Genomic DNA, 26172 nt, shown 5'->3' with positions numbered 1-26172 from the left:
ATCATAGACATACATTTTAATCTGTTTTTCATGTCAATTTATCTGCATACCCATCCCACACTCATGAAGAAAAACAGAAAAATATTCTAAAAAAAATAAGATTGCACATATCATTTTTTTTCAGGGTATCAGAAAAATGCAACTCATTCTCCAACACCCAATAGAAATAATTTGGCATTCCTAATATTTAACCAGAGTTGTTAGTTTTTACCTAGGAGATGTTTACGTGAGTTCATGCTTGGACAGAACAAGATGATGTAACATTTTGGGACAAACATAAAGAAAAGCATGGCCCAACTGGAGGACAAGATGGCAAAGATCTCCATGGCTACTGTATATTTGCCACTGGTGCTGAGCGATGCTGGGATATAAGAGATCCAGACACTGAGGAAGGCAAGCATGCTGAAGGTTATAAACTTGGCCTCATTGAAGCTTGATGGGAGCTGTCTAGCCAAGAAGGCAACTACAAAGCTGGCCAGAGCAAGTAGACTTAAATACCCAATAGTGCACCAAAAGGCAGTGAGTGATCCTTCATTACATTCAGGAATAAGAACGTCTGCTTTGATATTTAGATTATAAACCGGGAATGGAGGTGACAGAGATAGCCAAGCAACACCTATTACAAACTGAAGAAAGGTTCCCAAGCCAATCACTGTGTACGAAACTTCAGGGGTGGCCCACTTCTTTATATCACTGTTAGGTTTGGTGGCCTTAAAGGCAGTCATTACCATGAGAGTTTTGGCCAGGATACATGAGACACAAAAAGCAAAAACTAATCCAAAGGTCACTTGGCGTAGGAGACACTTTTCCCAGGTTGGGTAACCAATAAAAGCCAGCGAAGAAAGAAAGCAAAGTGACATAGAGATCAGGAGAATGCAACTGACAGTGTAATTGTTGGCTCGGACTATGGGAGTCATCTTGTAATGAACCAATATTCCAAGAATAGCTAGAGGGATCATGGAGGATGTAATGCTGGTGGACAATAAGATGACTCCCAAGGTCTCTCCATAAGAGAGGTACTCAGTGAGCTTTGGTACACATCTCTCTTTCTGTTCACTTGGCCACTGATCCCATGGACACTTGAAGCACTCAACAAAATCTGAAAGAGATGACAAATATAATGATACAACGTCCCATTTGTGTGAATAGAGGAATCCTGCCGGCTGAACGAAAATAAATAAATAAATAAATGGACAGGTTTAGTTCAGACTTTTTAGTATTAATAGGTGGTCAATCAGAAAGTTGTCATCTGCTAAGGTTCACCACCTGGCTGACCAACATTTCATGTCTACTTAATAAATGAAAAGAATACACTTTTAGATTGTACGTTCCCATGGCATATCTTTCTTGCATTGAATTGTATTATGATTGTATGATCTCTTTATTTTGTAAAGAACATATAAAGCCATATAAATACTCCATAATATAATTTTTTTTTTATTTAACTTTTATTTGATTTTCCAATATAAAAAGAACAACATATTTACAAAAATATTCACATATACCCATTCCATTATACCCCCTAATTCCCCCCCTCACCCCCCTTCCTGATTTATATCCTTTCTCATATTTATCTACTTGTCTCTTTATCTCCAACATTGCTGTCCCTCAAACTCACAATTTAAAGCGGAGTTCCACTCACCCTATCAAAAAATAAAAGTCAGCAGCTACAAAATCTGTAGCTGCTGACTTTTAAAAAACAGCCACTTACCTGTCCCTCAGTCCCCTGGTGTGTCCCCCACAGCTCGTTTCACCGGCTGTCCTGTATTCCAGAAGACTGGCATCTTCAGTGTGGGCACCTGGCTCCGACAGCCTGTGGCTTCACAGCCGGGTACCCACTGCGCATGCACGAGTAACGCTGCACTTCGTAAATGATCCTGTAGTCTTCTGGGACCTGTCACGTGTTCCAAAAGACTACAGGGAGGGCACCTTCAGTTTCCGATCGGCCTAGGCGATCGAACCGGAAGTGGGAGCCGGTACCTGTCAAATTCGGGTACCCGCAGAATGGAACGGATCTGCGGATTGAGCATAATGGATCGACTCCGATCCATTATGCTCAATCCGCAGATCCAATCCATCCTGAGGGGATCGTCGGCTTTCTTTACAACTTACAGCGGGTCCGGTGTAGCGGCAAGATGTGTCTCCCATGTAGATATGTCCCCCCTGAAGCAACTGCGCATGACCCGGTTTCTGCAGTTGGTGATCGGCTTCTTGTGTCTGAAACCAGGACATGCACAGTTGCTTCAGGGGGGACATATTTACATGGGAGACACATCTTGCCGCTACACCGGTGTCACCCCGTATAGGTTGCATGCCGACGACCCTCCCCCCCCGCTGCCCAAAGGTGCCAATCCTTAATGAGAAGTGGTGGAGCAGTCCTTAAAGCAGAACTTCCCCTTTTGGGTGGAGCTCCGCTTTAAGACTCCCTCCTGTCTTCTGATTTTCTATACCAATACCCACCAGTTCCATATATCTTTCAGAGGCTTTAAATTTCAAAAAACTACACCACGTTTTCCTAAATTTTTTCCATTTTATCCTCTATATGACATAACTCCTCCATCCTATAAATATTTTCAACTTTATTTATCCATTCGTTCATTTTTGGAGCTTCAGGAACCTGCCAGAACTTGGGAATCAGACTCTTTGCCGCACTAATTAGATGATAAAGTACCCTGTTTTTATATAATTTCACTGAGGGCTCAAAGTTATAGAATAAACAACTCCAGGGATCCCTCTGTACAATTATCCCGCATATCTCCTGAATATAATGAATTATTTCTCTCCAGTAATCCTGTATTTTTGGACAACCCCACCATATATGTGCCACTATAATATAATTTTGACTGTGAATGTGGTAAAAGAAAATGTATTAATCGGTTAAAGCATGTCTGAACTGCAGCTTACTCACCACTTTGATTGGTGATCTCTCCCAGTGGGCAGGGGATGCATTGGAAGCAACAGTGTGGTTTTCCCATGATTGCTGTTTTTCTGAAGCCTGGAGGACAAGTCTCACTACAGACAGATGTGGGAACCTATGAAACAATAGATTCTTTATGCCACATAGCAGTGAACCGACACATATACTGGACTGTATATCAGAGGCGTCCCTAGGGTTGGTGTCACCCGGTCAGGGACGGACTTACCATTTGGAAACTTCGGCACTGCCCGAGGGCCCGGGGTCAGTAGGGGGCCCCATAAGATTCCCCTTGTACCTTTTTGAGTTTGGGCAAGGAAACAGGGGCCCCATGATCCCCTATTGCCCAGGGGCCCCATGAGTCAGTCCGCCCCTGTACCCGGTGCGGTAACACTTGGTGACACCCCCTCCGATGATCCCCGCAGAATGGAATGGATCTGCGGATTGAGCATAATGGATCGGACTCCGATCCATTATGCTCAATCTGCAGATCCAATCCATCCTGCGGCAACGGCTTTCTTTACAACTTACAGCGGGTCCGGTGTAGCGGCAAGATGTGTCTCCCGTGTAAATATGTCCCCCCTGAAGCAACTGCGCATGACCCGGTTTCTGCAGTTGGTGATCGGCTTCTCGTGTCTGAAACCGGGTCATGCATAGTTGCTTCAGGGGGGACATATTTACATGGGAGACACATCTTACCACTACACCGGTGTCACCCTGTATAGGTTGCATGCCGACGATCCCCGCAGGATCATCGGCATGCATCCTATATGGGGTGACACCGGACCCGCGCAAAGAAAAGGTAAGTTGTATAGAGAGCCGACGATCCCGGCAGATTGGATCGGATCCATCCTGCGGGGATCGTCGGCTTGCTTTACAACTTACCTTTTTGTGGAGCGGGTCCAGTGTCACCCCATGCGGTAGGTGTCACCCGGTGTGGACTGCACCCCCCACACCTGTTTCAGGATGCCACTGCTGTATATGTAACTATGCACACACTGAGGATTATTTAGGTAGGGTCAAACAGCTGCCCTCTCTATTTTTTTTCAGTGAATATTGCTCTCAGCATATTTTTTGCTCCCCATTCCTTCTGTTGCCATTTGCCAGCTGTTTTTCAACTTTTGCTTTAAATAATTAAAAGATAAATTCACTATTTGTAACATGTTACACCCATATTCATTGACCCTCCGCTCCCTCCCGAACCGCCGGTGTGACAGCTAGCAGAGGATCTTCTTCCTCCGTTGACTGTCACAAGTTCACAGTGTTCTGTGAATGGGAAGACTACGAGTCCCAACAGCCTTTGTGGATGTTGGCTTATAGTCCTCAATGAACTACCACAGTGCTGTTGACCTCTCTGGTGGTTCATTGATTCTTCCTGTCAGTGTCAAAATGTCTGCTCATATGAGCAACCTGCAGGAGACCTGCATGGCACCAGTGATCTGCTGATTGCTGGTGCAATTCGTTACAGGCGCCTAAAACAAAAAATGTAAATACCCTTTTTTTTACCAGCAAAAAAAAATGTGCATTTATTCTTTTTTGCTAAAAAATAAATAATGTAAAATTATCGGGGTCTATTTATAAATGTATTCATACAACTTGCACCCAGGATTCACACATTATTACAATTGATTTAAATAGGAAAAATGTGTGAATTTTGTGTGAAGATACTGTAAATAATGAAATAGACCCCTATGACTGTACAGCAAAATTATTTGTAATTAAGGATGAGCTGGTTTCAGTATGAACCCAGTTTGGCAGAATCCATGGGAAGCTGCCAGATGATTGCATCTCTGTCGTCCAAATCAGCTGTGGTTGGAGCATTCCCCTCCCCCACACCTGCACATACACAAAGGGGTAGGGATGCGTGTGACATCATTGACCAAATATGACCATGTTGTCATATTATGGCAAAGATGCCGCAAGCAACCCTACCCCTTTGCGTATGTGCAACCGCAGCTGACTGGACCAGCGGGGATGCGACCATGTGACAGATTCTCACAGAGTCCGCCAAGTTAAAGTGATTCAAAGGCTTACATTTTTAAAAAATAACAAACATGTCTATATTTACCTGCTGTGGGTTTGCATAGAGCAGCCCAGATCCTCCTCTTCTCGGGTCCATTGCTGGTGCTCCTGGCCCCTCCCTCCTGTCGGGGGCCCCCACAGCAAGCAGCTTGCTATGGGGGCACCTGAGCATGTGCACTCCCCAGCCTCTGCTCCGTGTGTCCATTCACACACGGAGCAGTGGTTTGACCCCACCCCCTCTCCATTCTCATTGGCTCACTGGCTGTGACTTTCAGCAGTGGGATCCAATGACTCCCGCTGCTGTCTCAGCCAATGAGGAGAGGGAGTCCCGGGATAGCCAAGACTCCAGTGCACATTGCTGGATCAAGAGAGGGCTTAGGTGAGTATTATGGGGGCTGGGAGGGGATGCTGCACAGAGGTTTTTACCTTCATGCATAGAATGCATGATGTAACAAACCTTGAGTCCTTCCAACCACATTAAGTTCAGACTGAATTTGGACTAAAGACAGCTTATGAGAGAGAGAGGGGGGGGGGAGAGGGGTAGGGAGAGAGAGAGGGGGGAGGGAGAGAGAGGAGGGAGGGAGAGAGAGAGAAAGAGAGGGGGGAGAGGGAGGGAGAGAGTGAGGGGGAGTGAGAGAGAGAGAGAGGGGGGGAGCAGGGACGGACTGACAACTCATGGGGCCCCCCGGGCAATAGGGGATCATGGGGCCCCTGTGTCCTTGCCCAAACTCAAAAAAGCCTATGAAAAAGGTACCAGGGGCATCTCATGGGGCCCCCTACTGACCCCGGGCCCTTGGGCAGTGCCCGAGTTTAAAAATGGTCAGTCCGTCCCTGGGGGGGGAGGGAGAGAGAGAGAGGGAGAGAGAGAGAAAAGAGAGACGTTCCTCCAGCACTTACCTCCAGAGTGAAAGCAGCCGGCCTTCCACGGAGACTAGGCCAGGAAAGTCCAGTGTCATCCTTGTGTGAGAACGAGAGTCTGCCTCTACCTACACCCTCCAGCAGCCTTTCTCAGATCCCATGCACAGCTCAAGCATTGCCTCACCTGGTCCCCTTTGTAGAAGCACACCTGTAGCTTCATAGCTGTAGGTTAAGGTCATGTAAGGCATTGTTGTCTCTGGTTTTTAGTTTGGAGTGAGATGTAATGGCACTACTGTGCAATTTACTGTTCTGCTTGCTGGAAAAGAAGTTGTACCTGAGAGCCAGCAGTGAAAGGATCTCCCTGCTTCATCCGTTATGTGGCTCTATGCTTTCTCCACCTCTCCCACTTCTTGATCATTACTCTAACAGTCATCAGATCATCAGGAAACTCTTTGACAAAGTGTTGACTACAGCTGACTACATCAATGTCAAGGCTGGATCTGCCTATGGGTTGGCTATGTAGCGACCAATCTGGAGTAGATGTTATAACACATGCAGTATATATCACCGAGATTTACTGGGTGTACTCATCATGTTTTACTAGAAATGTAGCACCATTCCTATTCAGCTTTTTCCAGTATGCCCATTAGCTGTTTCATAATTTATGAATGTGGTGGAAAATAGTGGGTGTACAAACTACCAAAAGTAGCATGTGCAAAACAAATTTTTTTTTTTTTTTTACAGAGGCGTTAAATGTAATTAATTAATTAATTGATTAATTAATTAATTTTGAAAAAGGGTTAGAGCCTCCAGCTGCACCCTCACTGGGGATATCTTATTTTGTATCTCAGTTACCATTTCCAAAGTGCCAAACTCTGTCCATTGAGATATCTCCACGCATCCTGTCCTTGTAACTGAACTGAAAAGTGAGGGGAATTCTCTCTCCTATGCTGTAGGATTGAGAAATTAGGCCAGTGTGGCGTTCACACATGCTATCCTCCCGCCCTTTCCCTTTGCTTCTCTCCCAACCTTTCCTCCCCTTGCCTCTCCTCCCCATTCCTCTTTCCATTCTTGACTTTCCCCTCCTCCTTTTTCCTTTTTTTGGGCTGTTTTGTTTTTATCCTCCATTTTTCGGTCGCCCAAGAAGGGCAACTGCACCAGTACCCATTCACACTCATTAATATTCCATTGAGTCACATTTTGACATACTCCGATGGTACAGGTTCCTCAGGGCCATTCTCCAGATTGTGTCGACTCTGGATAGTTCCATTGAGTCACATTTTGACATACTCCGATGGTACAGGTTCCTCAGGGCCATTCTCCAGATTGTGTCGACTCTGGATAGTTCCATTGAGTCACATTTTGACATACTCAGATGGTACAGGTTCCTCAGGGCCATTCTCCAGATTGTGTCGACTCTGGAAGGTTCCATTGAGTCACATTTTGACATACTCCGATGGTACAGGTTCCTCAGGGCCATTCTCCAGATTGTGTCGACTCTGGATAGTTCCATTGAGTCACATTTTGACATACTCCGATGGTACAGGTTCCTCAGCGCCATTCTCCAGATTGTGTCGACTCTGGATAGTTCCATTGAGTCACATTTTGACATACTCCGATGGTACAGGTTCCTCAGCGCCATTCTCCAGGTTGTGTCGACTCTGGATAGTTCCATTGAGTCACATTTTGACATACTCCGATGGTACAGGTTCCTCAGCGCCATTCTCCAGATTGTGTCGACTCTGGATAGTTCCATTGAGTCACATTTTGACATACTCCGATGGTACAGGTTCCTCAGGGCCATTCTCCAGATTGTGTCGACTCTGGATAGTTCCATTGAGTCACATTTTGACATACTCCGATGGTACAGGTTCCTCAGGGCCATTCTCCAGATTGTGTCGACTCTGGATAGTTCCATTGAGTCACATTTTGACATACTCCGATGGTACAGGTTCCTCAGGGCCATTCTCCAGATTGTGTTGACTCTGGATAGCCTCCGGATTTAACCTGCCATTCTTTCCAACATGGCGACTCTGCTTATGGACTATTTAAATCTTGTGTGCTTTCTTTCTTGAACACCAGGATAAGGGTCATTCTAACCTCTCCTGTTGCACTTTGTGCAATTTGGTTATGTTCTGCACTGTTTTTGTAAAATTTGTAAACCTTTAATAAAAAATCTATTGAACCAGAAAAGTGAGGGAAATCATCCTAATGGGCATAAAACGGTACAGGGGGTGCTAGATGCACAACCACATAAATGTAAATCTGTTGGTTATGTGTTAGAGAAGACACTGGTAGCTTGTGATGAGGCAGAACTCTGTTTTACTTGTGTGACTTAAGTTGCAAACATACAGAACACATTTCAACAGACATCTTGGTTTTGAAGAGAGAAAGAGAGGAATAGGAAGAGAGAGAACCAACAAGTTTTACACATATGCACAACTAGTAACCTTAGTGTACAGTGCCATCTACTGGTCAAGTGATATTAACACACAATACTATATAGTACATGCTGTTGTATCTCCAACAAAATCTTCTCACATTCTCTTACCTTTTGACTACCTCTTGTCCACCTCAAAGCAGTTGCATTAATTCTTAATGCTGTTGTGTCGTATTGTCCAGCTAAGGTGTGGTTTATTAAACCAGCAGTCGTCAACTGCCAGTTGACAATATCATATATGGGAGAAGGGTCTCCATTGTCATTGAAAAAGATTTCATTCCCACCACTTAATTTCACTCTAACATTCTTCATATAATGTAGGATCTGTGAAAATACAGTAAATTCCAAAGAAAAAATTATCATGGATTATGATCCATCAAAGATAGAATGCATTATAAAAGATGGGCAATTGACAGGCACATGATTGGATGATGGAAGTCAACAGAGCATCCCCTCATTTACTAAGTTCTGGGGAAAATGCCCTTGCAAAATGAAAAGTCTATTTGCCTTTAGTACCTCAACTCCTCTGTCTCTGTTCTCCAGCTTTCTTTTTCTTAATTTCCCTACTTAGCTCCTAAATTCTATTTTTAATGGTTTCCTTCTTCATATTTTTAGAAATTCTAGTTATGAGCCAATAATATATATATATATATATATATATATATATATATATATATGTTATGAGCCCACCCAATGCAAAGAAAGAATACAATTACATTTCATTCCTTGTGAACCTTCTCTGAAGTGATATATCATACTTAACCCCTTCAAGTCCAAACACTTTCACCCCCTTCCTGTCCAGGCCAATTTTCAGCTTTCAGCGCTATCACACTTTGAATGACAATTGCACGGTCATGCAACACTGTACCCATATGAATTTTTTTAACATTTTTTTGAGACAGATAAAACTTTATTTTGGTGGTATTTATTCACCGCTGGGATTTTTTTTTTTTTTTTTTTGCTATATAGAAGAAAAAGTACAAACATTTTGAAAAAAAAGTGTTTTTCTTATAAAATTTTGCAAATACATAATCTTTCTTCATAAATCTTGGCCAACATTTATTCAGTTATCTCTTTAGTAAAAAAAAAAACCCAAATTAGTTCATAACCTAAAATTATAATTTTTCTAAATTTTTTTTTACACTTTTATTTTATTTTTTTATATTATTATTTATGGGGGTTTTTTTTACAATCTGTCACCCTAGCAGTATAGTGTCACCATAGCAGTACATAGCGGGGGGTGAAGAAGACTAGTAAAAAAATAACCCAAATTAGTTCATAACCTAAAATTATAATTTTTCTAAATTTTTTTTTACATTTTTATTTTATTTTTTTATATTACTATTTATGGGGGGGGGGTTTACATACTGTCACCCTAGCAGTATAGTGTCACCATAGCAGTACATAGTGGGGGGTGATGAAGACTAGTAAAAAAAAATAACCCAAATTAGTTTATAACCAAAAATTATAATATACATTTTTTTTTTTTACATTTTTATTTATTTTTTTTTATATTATTATTTATGTTTTTTTTTCTTAACATACTGTCACCCTAGCAGTACAGTGTCACCATAGTGTCAGAAGTGACATCTTGCTTACTACTCTGCATGTGATCACTGATTGGCCAATCAGTGATCACATGATCGGGACCTTGCACAGAGGTCCCGTCCGACGATCGGTGCTCCACTGTGTTTGGAGGACACAGCGGGCACTGGATCGCGGTGCTGCACACTCCCAGGGAGTGCGCACAAGCAGGGGGCGGGGAGGCCGTTTATAAACAGCCACCCGACCCTGCACTGCCACCGTCCGGCCGTTTATATACAGCGGCCGGACGGAAAGAGGTTAAACTAAATAGATTTACAAGGTGAGGATTTTCATACACTTTAGGTCGTGATGCAGTCACTCATAACTTGTCAGATCTTGACCTATTACATTTTGCCCAAACCCATAACTTTACGAAGAAGCTCCCAACCACCAAATGTGAAAAGGTGTCTACAAAAAATATGTTGCCAGTCATAATTGTGTTATTTTTGGGTTTACAGATCTACATTTTTGTCATTGTTACGACGTTAACGATGCTGAAAGAAATCCGAAAATGAAGGACAGTTGTCAATTAGGATAATGAATGATCAACCCTTTTGTGATCAGAGATCATTGATACCTATATGCCCAGGACAAATTCAGAATTGTCAACATAAGTGGGTTGACCCAGCCGACACATTTTCATACCTAATTAATTTTTATGTATTTAGGAAATATATGATTTTCATTTGTCCTTCTTTCAACAACCATATGAGCTTATCCAGCCTATCCTTCCAGCCCCAAGTCCAATCTTTAACAAACTCATGCAGACTCCACCTCCGCAACATCGCCAAAATCCGCACGTTCCTAACCCCAGAAACTACTAAACAGCTCATCCACTCCCTCATCATATCACGACTCGACTACTGGAACTCCCTCCTCACTGGCCTGCCTTGCCGCTGGCTATCCCCGCTTCAGTCCATCCTGAATACGGCTGCCAGACTCATTCACCTTTCCAACCGCTCCGTCTCCGCCACCCCCCTCTGCCAATCCCTCCACTGGCTTCCGATTGCCCAACGGATCAAATTCAAAATCCTAACGCTGACGTACAAAACTGTCCACCATACTGCCCCGTACTACATCACTGACCTAATATCCAAGTACCACCCAGCACGCACACTCCGCTCCTCACAAGACCTCCTTCTCTCTAGATCCCTGGTCTCCTCTTCCCATGCCCGCCTCCAGGACTTCTCCAGGGTGTCACCCATCCTCTGGAACTCCCTGCCCCAACCCATCAGATTATCACCTACTCTCCTCTCATTTAGGCGCACCCTGAAAACCCATCTCTTCAGGGAAGCCTACCCCACCCCCTGCTAACTTGCCGACCTCCTCCACTCTTCCTACCACTCCATCCCCCACAGCTATCTCCTCCTGTGCCACTATCTCGTCCCTCCTAGATTGTAAGCTCGAAAGAGCAGGGCCCTCGATCCCCTCATGTTTTGCATTGTATTGGTATTGTTCTGTCACATGTTCTGTCCCCCTTTGTAATGTACAGCGCTGAGCGAACTATTGGCGCTTTATAAATACTGTATAATAATAATAATACCGCTAGCTATTATCATCATACAGCGAGTCTTGTCTCCCAGCTTGGCTCCTGCCAGCTCCAACCACTTGCTACTCAAAAAAACCTGCAGAGTTTTTGTATTAAAAATCTAGTGGTCCACTATAAAGCAGAAAACCAACACGTTTTGGCTTACAAAGTCTTACTCATATACACCGTGAGCTGAAACACATTCAATTTATGCTGTATACTGGACCACTAGATTTATAATAAATATACTCTGGGGATTATGTATGACAATGTATAACATTGACTTTTTTCTTTGCTTTGGTAAAACCTTACCCTCTTTTTTTTAATGTAGCCTGACAATTACTCAAAAATGTTAGAAAAATTATATTTCAATGTATCTATATTTTTAACACTGTAATTCTGATAATTACAGTATTAAAAAGTTGAACACAGCCACCTTCAGGCTGCACTGGTATACGCAATGCCGTCTGCAGGTTAAAGGTTTATTTTGTCAATAAAGCTTTCATCCTGCATGCAATAACTATGTCAATTGCCCCTGTGACTCCTCCACCTGCACAGGGGAGTGTCCAGGATGGCCCATGTGACCTTTGGTTTAACTAGTAGTGAGCATATAAAAGAGGGAGCAGACATTTGGTCAGTTGGCTCTGAGGAAGAGGCAAGTCCTTGAAACGCGTCAGCCTTTTGGATGTCTATACTCCCTATTGCGGACTGTTACTCACCGTGGTGTTGACCCAGCTGTTCTTTATGATGTGCCTTGACTATATTGTCGTTTGTGAGTACAACACATACTTTATTTTTTATTAAACATTTTTTATGCTAATGCACTAGGCCTGTGCGCCCTCTCTTTGTTCTGTCCCCATTCAATAACTATGTCATAGCTGACTTATTGATCAGGAACCACTCTTATTGGTTAAGATAATTGGTAGGGGCCAAAGCTGTCAGTAACAACCGAGCTTAAAGGGGAAGTTCTGCTTTAAGGACTGCTCCCCGTTCCCCATTAAGGATTGGCACCTTTAGGGGCGGGGGGGGGGAGAAGGTACCCGAATTTGACAGGTACCCACTCCCACTTCCGGTCCCATCGTCTAGGCGATCGGAAACGGAAGGTGTCCTCCCTCCCTGTAGTCTTTTGGGACATGTGACAGGTCCCAGAAGACTACAGGACCATTCATGAAGCCAGCACTACTCGCGCATGCGCAGTGGGTACCCGGCTGTGAAGCCGCAAGCTGTCACAGCTGGGTGCCCACACTGAAGATGCCGGCCTCCTGGAATACAGGATGACCGGTGAAACGGGCTGCGGAGGACAAACCGTGGGACTGAGGGACAGGTAAGTGGTTGTTTTTTGAAAGTCAGCAGGTACAGTTTTTGTAGCTGCTGACTTTTATTTTTTGACAGGGTGAATGGAACTCCACTTTAAGAGCCACCAGCTTTGGAAAGCATCGACTAGTGACTTTCAAAGGGAGGATGTTTGTTTACATATCCCCAACATGGGGCACAGTTCTCCGTCAAGTTCATATACAAATTGCAAGTGGGTCTAACATACACTTTTTATTAAACGCTTTATATATTACTCTTCTCCTCAGTATCATCATTATTCATCATCATTATTGTTCTTTTTACCTGCCATGGTTTAAAATTCCAAATATTTGAGCAGCTTCTGTTAATAAAAGGACCATTTCCTGGCCTACAGATACTTAATTCATGCAAAGCCTTGGCTACCACATAAACTGAGCTGTAAAGGTTATAAATAATTCTTAAGCTAGATATCTTTTTTAAATAAATCTGAAAATTTTCCACTTTATCTTCCTCTGTGCAGTTTCTTGAGGGTCTTTCATGAGGGAATGAAATATTTTCAAAGTTAAGAAAGGTACAACCAACGCTTTCTTCCCAAAACATCCAATTCCAAGGCCATTCTGGAAGTTCCGAGGGATTGACATGGTCAAGATACTGTTTCAGTCCAGGGATATTTCCGCTGTAGAAGGCAAAACCAATGGTTCCAGCGAGTAGCTTTGAATATTTTTCTGATGCTAACAATGATGAGGTTGACCATGCTTCGCTGGCCACCCATGTCTTGTCTGTTATGTTTTCCTTCAAAAGTTCATCCAGTAGGGTAAAGAAATTGACATCAGTGGAGAAAACAACTATAGCTTGGGCAGTTGAACCTTTAATGACCTGAACTATTTGAGGAATGTTTTGATTGGGTTGATTAAGCTGAATATACACTGTAAACTCAACGCAGGCTCCAGATTCGAGAATTTCTTGCTTAATGACCTGAATTCCTTGTTGCCCATAGTCGTTAGCCACAGCCACCAAGCCAACCCATGTCCAGCCAAATTTTAACACCAACTTGGCCAATCCTTTCGATTGAAAAGCATCACTTGGCACAGTTCGGAAGAAGGATGGAAACTTTTTTCTGTCACTCAGAAGGGAACTAGTTGAGAAGTGGCTTATCTGTGAAAAAAAAATGATCAAAAAAGTATGTATGGTTTCAAAACACAAAAACATAAGCATGCTAAATCATGTGGTTCCTTGATATATTGTTGTATCCTAAAATGGCTAAACCTACAGGTTTGTCACTTTGTCTATTTAAAAAGTAAATTAATGGAATAGGTGCTATTTCAGACTATACCTTAAACCAGGCCTTGAAATTTCCACTTGCCTGCTCGCCAGTGGCGAGTGGAAATTATGGTGAGGGCGAGTGTGTCCCCCAGGGCCGTCTTGCTGAGCAGGCTCGGAGCTCAGGTCGGATCTGTCATTGGCCTTGGGAGATGTCAGACTGCTCAATAGCTGAGCGCAGTGAAAGCAAAGGAAGGATTGAGTGGTGTGCTCTCTTCCTCCCCCTAGAGTGCAGTACCCAGCTCTGTGAGTGAACAACGAAGTACTGCAACTTTTTATAGGGCTGTGTGTGTGTGTGTGTGTGTGTGTGTGTGTACCTTATTTCAGCTCACTCTGGTCACATGATCCTCTATGTCAGCCAGTGGTGGCTTCAGGGGAGAGGAGAGAGCACTTAACAGCGTGCGTGTGTGTGTACATGTATGTGTGTCTGTGTATGCCTGTACATGTGTCTGCGTGTATGTACATGTATGTATGTGTGTGTGTGTGTACATGTGTCTGTGTGCATGTACATGTGTGTGTGTTTGTGTGTATGTACGTACATACATGTGTCTGTGTGTACTGTACATGTGTCTGTGTATGTATGTACATGTGTCTGTGTGTATGTACATGTGTCTGTGCATGTGTATTTCTGTGTATGTACATGTATCTGTATGTAAGCGTGTCTGTACGTGCCTGTGTGTGTATACATGTGTCTTTATGTGTGTGTACATGTGTCTCTGTGCGTGTGTGTACATGTTTCTGTGTGTGTGTGTGTATGTACATGTCTGTGTGTGTACAGGTGTCTGTTTGTGTGTGTTTGTTGGTGGCGAGTAACTCTTAAGGCCTGGCTAGTAGCTCAGGGCTTGAAATTTTAAGCCCTGCCTTAAGCTGCACATTTAAATTGTGGAAATAGTAATAAAATATTAGGTATTTAACGCCTGACTTCACCGTTCATCAAAAATGATATTCTAATGTATGCTTGTGAAACCTTAAACTTTATAATAAGAAATTATTAATTTGGTGTCACAAACAGCAGAGAACTGAGAATTTGAGACTTTTAGGGCATATAACTGCCATGGAGTTTTGTGCATCTTTAATGTCATTAGTGGTAGGTATGGGTTCCACGCCTTATGAAATCTAGGTAGAGTCTACTACTTTAAAGCTGAACTTTGCCCTAAAGGGTGATTTCTGCTTTATGCCCTCCCTCCCTACTCTTCTTGTTTTGGAACTGTTTTTTTGGTGAGGGGGTGTGACTGGGAACTTGGTTTTGACAGGTACCCACTTCCACTTCAGGTCAGATCTCGTAGGTAATACAAGCGTAAGGTCTTCTCCCCCATGACTGCAACCTTCTTAGACTCTTCATTGGTCCCAGAAGGCTATGGGACAATTCACAAAGTGCAGCGTGACTTGAGCATGCAACTCGAGCTCTGGATCTCTTGACAGGTAAGTGTCTTTTGTTAAAAGTCAGCAGCTACAGTTTTAGTAGCGATTGAATGTTAATTTTTTTTTTGAACAGGGTGAAGAACCTCTTTAAGCATCCCACCAAAAAGATTTAAACCTTTCCTAAATTAACCCTCAGGGTCATCGCCCTGAGATTTGTCTTGTTGCTAATTTGTTGACACAGAAGTGAAGTATTCAATCATCAGGGAAGATAATAATCTGTAAGTATACTAAGGTTTTGGGAATAACATGCACACAAGCAGAAGGCCAAAGCAGGCAGAAACAAATAGACAGAAGGAACTAGAGATGCAGGGCTGAGGTCAAGGAAAACAATTGTTTAGGTAGGAACAATGCATGGAAATAGGACCATTGCCAGGAGCCAGGTACATGAAATGTAAGTGTATGTAAGTCTTTACGTAAGACTTTTGTTTTTTTGCTCCCTTTTGGTCTATTTAATGTTTCATTGGAAGTATTTTGTTATATCTGTTTGATAAGTGCACAAAAAAACTGTTGATCCTGTCAGAAAATCAGAACTTTCCTGTGTCCTCTGCACAATTTCCATGTTATCCGAAAAAACCTCCTAACTCTCACCTTGCACTACAGAATGATTAGCCTTTATGTTGTAGAGATCGGAAAGTGGAAGTGTTCGAATGCCTTATCAAAGAAAAGGATGGACACCACTTAGTCCACAAAAATGCTGTGTGTTGTCAGCACACAACAGGTCTTTAGAGTGCAATTCTAAAAGATCATTGGATATTCTGCTGTACTTGCAGGGCATTTAACCCCTCGCCTACAGGGCACTTCTACCCCCTTCCTGTCCAGGCCAATTTTCAGCTTTCAGCGCTGTCGCACTTTGAATGACAATTGCGCGGTCCTGCAAAACTGTATTGATATGAACTTTTTATCATTTTTTTGAGACAGATAGAGCTTTATTTTGGTGGTATTTAATCACCTTTTGGTTTTTTATTTTTTGCTAAACAAACCAAAAACTACTGAAAATTTTGAAAAAAAAAACTTTTTTCTTAGTTTCTGTTATAAAATTTTGTAAATAAGTGTATTTTCTCCTTCACTGATGTGTGCTAATGAGGCTTCAGTGATGGGCACTGATAGGCTGCACTGATGAGGAGGCACTGGTAGGTGGCACTGATGGGCACTGACAGGCATCATCGATGGGCACTGAAAGGTAGCACTCATATATGGCACTGATAGGCAGCACTGACTGGCACTGTTAGGTGGCACTGACGGGCACTGATTGGCAGCACTGACTGGCACTGATAGGTTGCACTGATAGGTGGCATTGATGTACACTGGTAGGCACTGATATGTGGCATTGATGTGGCACTGATGGGCACTGGCAGGTGGCATTGATGGGCACTGACAGGTGGCATTGATGGACACTGACAGGTATTGCATGTTAGTCTCATATCGAAAACAAATTTACTAAACAAAGTTACTAGTTACAAAAATTCCCAGGGACACAGCGCACCACCGATCGCCGCGCTGCACACCCCCGGGGCGCACATGCGTGGTTAGAGTGGAGGACGTCATATGACATCCTTCCAGAAAGAGAGAACCGCCTTGCGCCCGTCATTTCATTATATGGCAGGCGGGAGGCGGTTAAAGGGATGCAATACCTGAAATGTGCACGTATTGTAAATATGACCTGCATATGTGTTTTATTATTATTTTGCCTTGACATAGTCCTGTGGACCAGCATACATGGCATGAGAGATATGTTGTAGTCCTGACACACTTCCTGTCATAGGAAGAGGATGCTGTTCCTCCATAGATACAGTACATTAAGTGAGCATTGTCACCTTTGGGTTACTTGAAAGATCGCCTGGTAAAAAAAAAGTAAAATAAATCTGAAAAGAGGAAACAAATGCACCTAACAAATCTAAGGACTAGTAAGTTGCGTAACATTAAAATTTTGTTTTTGAGTTTAGCCACAAGTTTCATGATTTTAGGAGACGACACATCCCTTTTAACAGTAATGTGGAACACTAATCAGCTCATGTGACTGTATAATCTATCATCTGGACCACAGCAGATATTGCATGGACACATTCCTCTCCAAGGTCAGAAAGCTCAAAAGTTCAATGAATCAGCACACAATCTCAAGCCAAGATCAACATCCATTCTGATATGTTTTGGTCAATCTTGGCATTAAAGGCAATTTAAAAAAAAAAATAACAAACATGTTATACTTACCTGCTCTGTGCAGTGGTTTTGCACAGAGCAGCCCCAATTCTCCTCTTCTCGGGTCCTCCACTGGTGCTCCTGGCCCCTTCCTACTGCCAAGTGCCCCCACAGCAAGCAGCTTGCTGCTCCTCAGTCGCTGCTCTGTGTGCCCATTCAGACACAGCTGAGGCTCATCCCCCCTTTTGCTCTCTCCTCATTGGCTCACTGGCTGTGAATGACAGTAGCGGGACCCAATATCTCCTGCTGCTGTCTTAGCTAATGAGGAGAGAGAGACTCAAGAAAGCCAAGACTCTCATGCACGTTGCTAGATTAAGAGGGGGCTCAGGTGATGTATCGGGGGGGATCAGCTGTACAAAGAAAGCATGAAGGTAAAAAACCTTTAGCCTTTACAACCACTTTAATCCTGCAAGGACTACACACGATGAGAATGATCATCCATTTTTTTTGCATGTTAGTCTCATATCGAAAACAAACTTACTAAACAAAGTTACCAAAGTTACAACAATGAGACAGAATACAACTCTCTCATGAGACAGAATACAACTTTCCATGATGATGTAATATATTGTACTGTAATGTATTCTTTCATTTCAGAGCATGCATGGTCTTGGTCACTCGATTTTTTATGGACAAATACAGTACTGATTGAATGATTATCTTTCTATTATCATACGAGAAAAAGTTTCATGCTTACCTCTTCAGATAATTTCACATGAACTGTCATGATTAGCTCTGGAAAGCTGTGTACTATCGATCACATTATCGGACAATCGCTCCAAAAGCGGTATTTTTTGTCTGATTTTCTTCCCGTGTGTACTAGGCATTAGGCCAGTATTGGCTGAAAGCCATCAGAGTGGGAGTCTTGGCTTTTATTCTGATATGTTACAATAAAGTAGGAATTGGATTGGAATAGATTGAGGTCATGAGCTGGCTTTTTCAAATTTTGATATCCCTTTTGAAATTAATTCCATCCAGTGAAGACCTCTAATTCAAGATGTTTTATAAATGAATGACAAAATAGGAGTATAATGGCCATGAATTAACCCCTTCCCGTCTGGCCCATGTATATAAACAGCCAGACAGGAGCAGTGCAGGAGTGGGTGGCCGTTTATAAACGGCCTCCCCGCTGCCTGCTTGTGCGCACACTCTGGGAGTGCGCAGCACCGCGATCCGGTGCCCACTGTGTCTGGAGGAGGAACACTGATCGTTGTATAGGACCGCCGTATGAGGCCCCAATCACGTGATCACTGACTGGCCAATCAGTGATCACATGAAGAGTAGTATGCAAGATGTCACTTCTGACATCATTACTTACTACGTGTGAAATCTGTGAATGATCACAGAGGTCACATAGTACAAGGCTAAAAAAAAAACTTCATAACCCCCCACAAGTAGTACAGTGTCACTATGGTGACACTGTACTGCTAGGGTGACAGTATGTAAAAAAAAAACCCCAAAAATATAAAAAGTAATATAAAAAAATAAAATAAAAATGTAAAAAAAATTTAGAAAAATTATAATGTTTGGTTATAAACTAATTTGAGTTATTTGTTTTTACTAAAAAGATAACTGAATACATTTTGGACAAGATTTATGAAGACAAATTATTTATTTGTAAAATTGTATAAGAAAAACACCTTTTTTCAAAGTTTTTGGACTTTTTCATTTATATAGCAAAAAAAATAAAAATCCCAGTGGTGAATAAATACCACCAAAATAAAGTTTTATCTGTCTAAAAAAAATGCTCAAAAATTCATATGAGTACAGTGTAGCATGACCGCGTAATTATCATTCAAAGTGTGATAGTGCTGAAAGCTGAAAATTGCCCTGGACAGGAAGGGGGTGAAAGTGTCCGGACTGGAAGTGGTTAAAAAACAGCGACTCATTTAAAAATATTAACAGCTGAAAAATGTCCACTGTGAAAGCAATAAGCACTGGTTTAGACACAGAAATATCATCTTACTTGTGGATACCTGTTTAGCCCAAGAATATGAGCCATGAGGATGGAGTATGTAGAGGTGGAATGTCCAATGATAGCGGCCAACTTCTCTTTTCTCTGGCATTGAAAGTTGGGAATAGCTCGGCTCTGCCCTGTCAGCATCCATAGAGTGCCCTCCAGTTCCCTTTGAAGAATAGAACAGGAATCGTAGGCCTGGAAACCTAATGTGACATTTGGAAGGATCTCAGAATTGTTGTTTATCTCCATGGTGGCAAATTTTACAACTTGTACCTGAAGGTAAGTCTCCGGAGACAATCTGTAGAAGTAAGCATGAGAGCAATAAGAATTTCTTCAGATGTAAAGTCTGTCTTATTTCAGAAGCTGTTTTTTCACAGCTCTTAGTTGATTAACTTCAATGGGAGGTTTGAGAGCTGGAGGAACTTAAGACATGGCTTTGCAGTTCATTGTTCTGGGACAGACAGGTTGTTGGTAAAGCTGAGCCCTATAGACTCATAAAACTGAGTAGGCTTCTTTGGCACCCTAACGGCAGGAGTCTTTGCATGGTCAACTTTACAGCCAGGGTAACATTGCATTGTATAATCTCTTAATGTCTTAAGTAAATTCATGAGCTGAATCATTTAAGTAACAGAATACCACCTCACATGAGTAAATTGAAAGGCTCGACATTTTAAGAAGATCCAAGAACAAATGGAAAAGAAGTCAAGTGGACTATTATATGGCCAAAAGGTTGTGGATAGCTGGTTACAGATACATGTTGTAAGTATGTACCAAGTACACTTTTCCATTAAAAAAATATATTATGGACAACTGTGCACATGAAATACAAGATCTGCAAACCACGTGAGATCCAAGAACTGCAAACCACATAAGGATTCAATTTGGGGATAAGAACATTGCGGAACACTTAAGAGCACAAGACCTTCTTCAAATGGCATTCCCTCAAATACCTACATGGTAGTATGTGAGAACTATACAACATTTAAAAAAAGTCAAAAACAGACATAACACAATATAAAAAAGAAAACAAATACAACATTACATAGATTAGAACACAAAGAGGAGCTTGTGTGACATGTTATTTTCAAAATATCGGGATTTAATACAGTGACCGCCCTATCCCCCTGTGTAGCTACAACGACTGCCACTTTTCGGGAAAGACTTTCCACAAGATTTTGGAGTGTGTCAGTGGGAATGTGTGCCCACTTAGCAAAGCAGCATTTGTGAAGTCAGGTATTAATGTTGGATCCTGGCCTCCTGTCAGCACTCTAATTCATACCAAAAGTGATCAACTGAGATGAGGTCAGGACTCTGTTCCTCAACATCAAACTCATCAAACCATGGGGTCGATTTACTAAAGCTGGAGAATGCAAAATCTGGTGAAGCTCTGAATAGAAACCAATCATCTTCCAGGTTTTGTTTTTGTCAAAGATTAATTGAACAACCACAAGTTAGAAGCTGATTGGTGGCCGTGTACAGCTACACCAAATTTTGCACTCTCCAGTTTTAGTAAATCTACCATTTCTTTATGAAGTTGGCTTTGTGCACAGGGATACAGTCATACTGGGACAGAAAGGAGCCTTCCCAAACTATTATAAGTTTGTAAGTACATCATCTGCCAATCCCTCCACTGGCTTCCGATTGCCCAACGCATAAAATTCAAAATATTGACACTGATGTACAAAGCTATCCATAACACTGCCCCAAACTACATCACCGACCTGATATCCATCTACCACCCAACACGCTCTCGCCGCTCCTCACAAGACCTCCTACTTTCCAATTCCCTGGTCTCCTCCTCCCATGCCCGCCTCCAGGACTTCTCCAGGGCCTCCCCCATCCTCTGGAACTCACTACCCCAATCCGTCAGACTGTCACCTTCCCTCCTCTCCTTTAGGCGCACCCTGAAAACCCATCTCTTCAGAGAAGCCTACCCAGCCCTCACCTAATTGCTGATCTCCTCCGCTCTTCCCACCACTCCATCCCCCACAGCTATTTCCTCCTGTACCACTATCCCCTCCCTCCTAGATTGTAAGCTCCAAGGAGCAGGGCCCTCTGACCCCTCATGTATCGCATTGTATTGTTACTGTACTGTCTCATGTACTGTCTTGCATTGTAATGTACAGCGCTGAGCAAACTTTTGGCGCTATATAAATACTGTGTAATAATAATAATTGTCTAAAATATCTTTGTAAGCTTAAAAAAAGGACGAGGCCACGTAGCGTGATACTGCTTCAAAATGTATTTCTAGTCAAGGTATATAGTAGGTAACAGAAAAAAAGGCACTAACCATGTACAGGCAAGATGGTTGCCGGACCACCACAGGGTCTCAGCAGCGTGATGCCCCAGCGTTGTAGCTCCTCCCTAACACGTAGTTTTAATTGGACTTTGAGTAAAAGACATACAAATTAAGACTCAACACCAGCTAAAATGTTTTTTAAGCAATTACAGCAATGGTTTTTTAATCTTTTGGGGAAAAAAAGAAAAAAAAAAAGATTTAAACTACAAATAATGAAAAACATTGACTGTTGTAAAGATCCCCATCAGTTTTAATGGTTTGTCCCAAGCCCTTTAATTGTCGCTTTTGCTGGACAGACTTGCTCTGTTAAAGAAAGTGGAAAAATAAAAAATCCACTTTCAATATGAACCGGAAATAAAACAGTTATGTTTTACCTTCGGCTCACATCTATGCGGCCATGCGGGCCGCGTTTTGCACGAGTACAAAAGCCCATTCATTTGAATGGACTCCCGTGCCTGTGACACGCAGGGGAAGAAGTCCCTGCACTTCCTTGGAAAACGCAGCCCGCACAGAAACCGAGGTTCCCAGTACGGTTGCGCTTTCCAGTGCGGGCGGCTTGCCATTAGAACTAATGGAACGCGCCCGCGGGTCCGCATTTCTCTGTGCGGGTGGTGCGGCTGCACAGATTTTCGTGCGGATCCACAGCGGCTCCACCCGCACAGATGTGAACCTAGGGTTAGAGGGGACTCAGAAAAGCAAAAAGTGCTGTGTTAAAGCCCAACTGGACGTTCAGCTTAAATCAGCTAATTTTATACTAATGTGCAAATTATGTAAAATTTGTGTAGGGAAAAAAAATTACAGAACAATTTTTTTTTTTTAAATTTCTTTACTAAATAATGTGCAGAACTAAGCCATCACAAAAATGATTTGAGAAGATTTAGGTAGAAAAAGGCCTGGGGAATCAGGTGATGAAAGTATAGGCGGCCATAGCTACAGAAATACAGATCTGTCTACTAAAAGAATCTTGAGCCATACAAAACACAATATATTTAGGAACAACAGACAAATCTTACTTTCTACATACAGCTTGCTTTGGTTTCTCATCGTACAACAGTTTGGGGTAAACTTTCCCCATATGGAGGGGCAACACTGCCCCGAATAAGACATCTCCCCTCATTGAAATGCCTGTAAGTTCAGGAGTTTCCAGTGTGCAGAAATGTCCATTGGAGTATGATGCTGGGACAAGGTAATGAAGGACGAGATGCCACCAGATTTGGTGGATGAAGGTCACCAACCTGAAACCAGAGTAAGAAGAGATGGTTATTGATCCTTGTTTACTGGTGCATCAGCTGTCCATGCCAGGAGCACAGTACAATGGAAGAGCAATTACCTGCGCTAAGGTCCCCATCACTCTTACCTTCCATCCAGGGGCGGACTGACCATTTGGAAACTCGGCACTGCCCGAGGGCCCGGGGTCAGTAGGGGGCCCCATGAGATGCCCCTGGTACCTTTTTCATAGGCTTTTTTGAGTTTGGGCAAGGACACAATGGCCCCATGATCCCCTATTGCACGGGGGCCCCATGAGGTGTCAGTCCGCCCCTGCTTCCATCTAACCCCAAACCTAATGGTGGCCATGCATGCTTCCATAAATGATCAATTTTTTTCCACTCAATCTTTTCCAATCGGAATAATCAATCTATAGCTGGCAACCTATTCAATCGATGCTCCACACATGGAGAAGTGGACTTTTGATAGTCAAGATATGATTGGGCCTTGCGATCCTAAATTACCAATCATAATCCAAACAAGATCATCTTCATGAACAAAATATCTCAGTGCTCTCAATTGATGCAAAACGATTGATAGTTTTCCACCCTGGAAGATCAGCTCAGTCTGATTGAAACTGGTCAACATTGATTCTAATTCAATTGGAAGGGAAGTTATGGATATTCAACTGTTTGCAGATTTAATCTCATTGTAGGAATTTTACATTGATCGGGTTAAAAACTGAAGCCTGTATGGACACCATTATACAGTTATGGCATGGTGATCAAATGGGTTTGTTTACAAACAAACTTTCTGGCTCAACCTATCATACAGCACAGAAAGATCCACTGTGACAATCTGCACCAATGTCAAATTGGGACCAATGTCTGACTGTTCAGCCGCTGCATCCCAATTGACATGAGTGGGACCGCATGCATGTAGAAGCACAGAACACTTGTGCATCCCCATGCGGGTAAATACGGCCCTTGATGGGTGTACATCCATGTGAACAAGATCTTAAGCTGAACTTTTGTTCTAATTTAAATATATTCCTTAATTGCCACTGAGGATATAAATCCATTTTGAGTGCACCAAATGCCTTTACAATGCCAGTCAAAAGTAGTAGTGACAACTTCACTGTGCTGTACATAGCCTGTGGAGACAGCGGAGCTATAGGAGAGACCCAGCAGACTCCGCCCACACAAAAACTACAGAAGGGGGCAGAGACAAGACTGGTCACCATGCTCAAGGAGAGGAGGGCCCTCTGTTTTCTCTTGTACCAAATTGTATTGTAACTGTAATGTCTCCCTTTATATTGTAAAGCGTTGTGCAAACTGTTGGCGCTATATAAATCCTGTATAATAATAATATATAAATCCTGTATAATAATATATATATAAATCCTGTATAATAATAATATATAAATCCTGTATAATGATAATATATAAATCCTGTATAATAATAATAATAATAATAATATATAAATCCTGTATAATGATAATAATAATAATAATAATAATAATATATAAATCCTGTATAATAATAATAATAATATATAAACCCAGCATAATAATAATAATAATAATAATAATATATAAATCCTGTATAATAATAATAATAATAATAATATATAAACCCTGCATAATAATAATAATATATAAATCCTGTATAATAATAATATATAAACCCAGCATAATAATAATAATAATAATATATAAATCCTGTATAATAATAATAATAATAATAATAATAATAATATATAAACCCTGCATAATAATAATAATAATAATATATAAATCCTGTATAATAATAATATATAAACCCAGCATAATAATAATAATAAAAATAATAATAATATATAAATCCTGTATAATAATAATATATAAATCCTGTATAATAATAATAATAATATATAAATCCTGTATAATGATAATAATAATATATAAATCCTGAATAATAATAATAATAATAATAATATATAAACCCAGCATAATAATAATAATATATAAATCCTGTATAATAATAATATATAAACCCTGCATAATAATAATATATAAATCCTGTATAATAATAATAATAATAATAATAATAATATATAAACCCAGCATAATAATAATAATATATAAATCCTGTATAATAATAATATATAAACCCTGCATAATAATAATATATAAATCCTGTATAATAATAATAATAATAAAAATAATAATAATATATAAATCCTGTATAATAATAATAATATATAAATCCTGTATAATAATAATATATAAATCCTGTATAATAATAATAATAATAATATATAAATCCCCACCCCCTTGCCGACCTTCTCTATTCCTCCTACCACTCCATCCCCCACAGCTATCTCCTCCTGTGCCACCATCCCCTCCCTCCTAGATTGTAAGCTGGAAAGAGCAGGGCCCTCGATCCCCTCATGTTTTGCATTGTATTGGTATTGTTCTGTCACATGTTCTGTCCCCCTTTGTAATGTACAGCGCTGAGCGAACCATTGGCGCTTTATAAATACTGTATAATAATAATAGTAATAATAATATATAAATCCCGTATAATAATAATAATAATAATAATATATAAATCCTGTATAATAATAATAATAATAATCAATGAAAATTGCTGAATGCAACTGTGGCTTTTTAACAGATAGCTTTGACTTATTGACCTAACAACATGCAACACATGGATCTTACCTCATTGTACTGAATCCCGGGTACATGTCACATCCGTGTCAACTCATATATATGACTGCACAGCTTCTACCGGCGGCAATCTAGACCTACCGGGACGGGTTATCAGCAAGCCTGTGGTACCACTGGGACCGCCTGTCGCTGGTCTCAGGACAGCAAACGCCACAAAAGGCAATTCCCTTTGTGCAGTTAATGATAGAAAATGAGATACCAGAGATATTCATTTAAAATGTGTCTGGAGGGGGACATTTTTTTGATGCAAGAGGGACCTAAATGGAAAGTCAACACAATCATTTACCTGAAACAAGTTTTGAAAGTCCTGTCTGTGATACTTTTTTTATTTGCACTAACATACAATTTGGAGGACAATTATGTGCCCTTCTTCAAGGTCCAGGCAGTACTACTTCACAAAGTTTTAGCAGAATGTT

General features: G+C 41.5%; 1 protein-coding gene across 1 annotated transcript; it reads right to left on the bottom strand.

Annotated features, from left to right (window-relative positions):
• Positions 1 to 148: 148 nt before the first annotated feature.
• LOC149448957 (extracellular calcium-sensing receptor-like) lies at positions 149 to 25773 on the bottom strand. The gene is made up of 7 exons (XM_089694011.1): positions 25748 to 25773; positions 22850 to 23071; positions 19544 to 19835; positions 12964 to 13794; positions 8346 to 8558; positions 2909 to 3032; positions 149 to 1099 (listed from the first exon to the last, which is right to left on the bottom strand). The coding sequence occupies exons 1-7, from the start codon at positions 25771 to 25773 to the stop codon at positions 201 to 203; spliced, it is 2607 nt and encodes an 868-aa protein (XP_089550137.1). The 3' UTR covers positions 149 to 200.
• Between the last annotated feature and the right edge of the window lie 399 nt (positions 25774 to 26172).

Source organism: Staurois parvus, unplaced genomic scaffold (assembly GCF_062004578.1).
Source record: "Staurois parvus isolate SC_StPar_1 unplaced genomic scaffold, SC_StPar_1.0 ptg000647l, whole genome shotgun sequence".
Taxonomy (NCBI): domain Eukaryota; kingdom Metazoa; phylum Chordata; class Amphibia; order Anura; family Ranidae; genus Staurois; species Staurois parvus.
The sequence above is the reverse complement of the archived record's forward strand: the minus strand, read 5'-3'. Positions and strand labels throughout refer to the sequence as shown.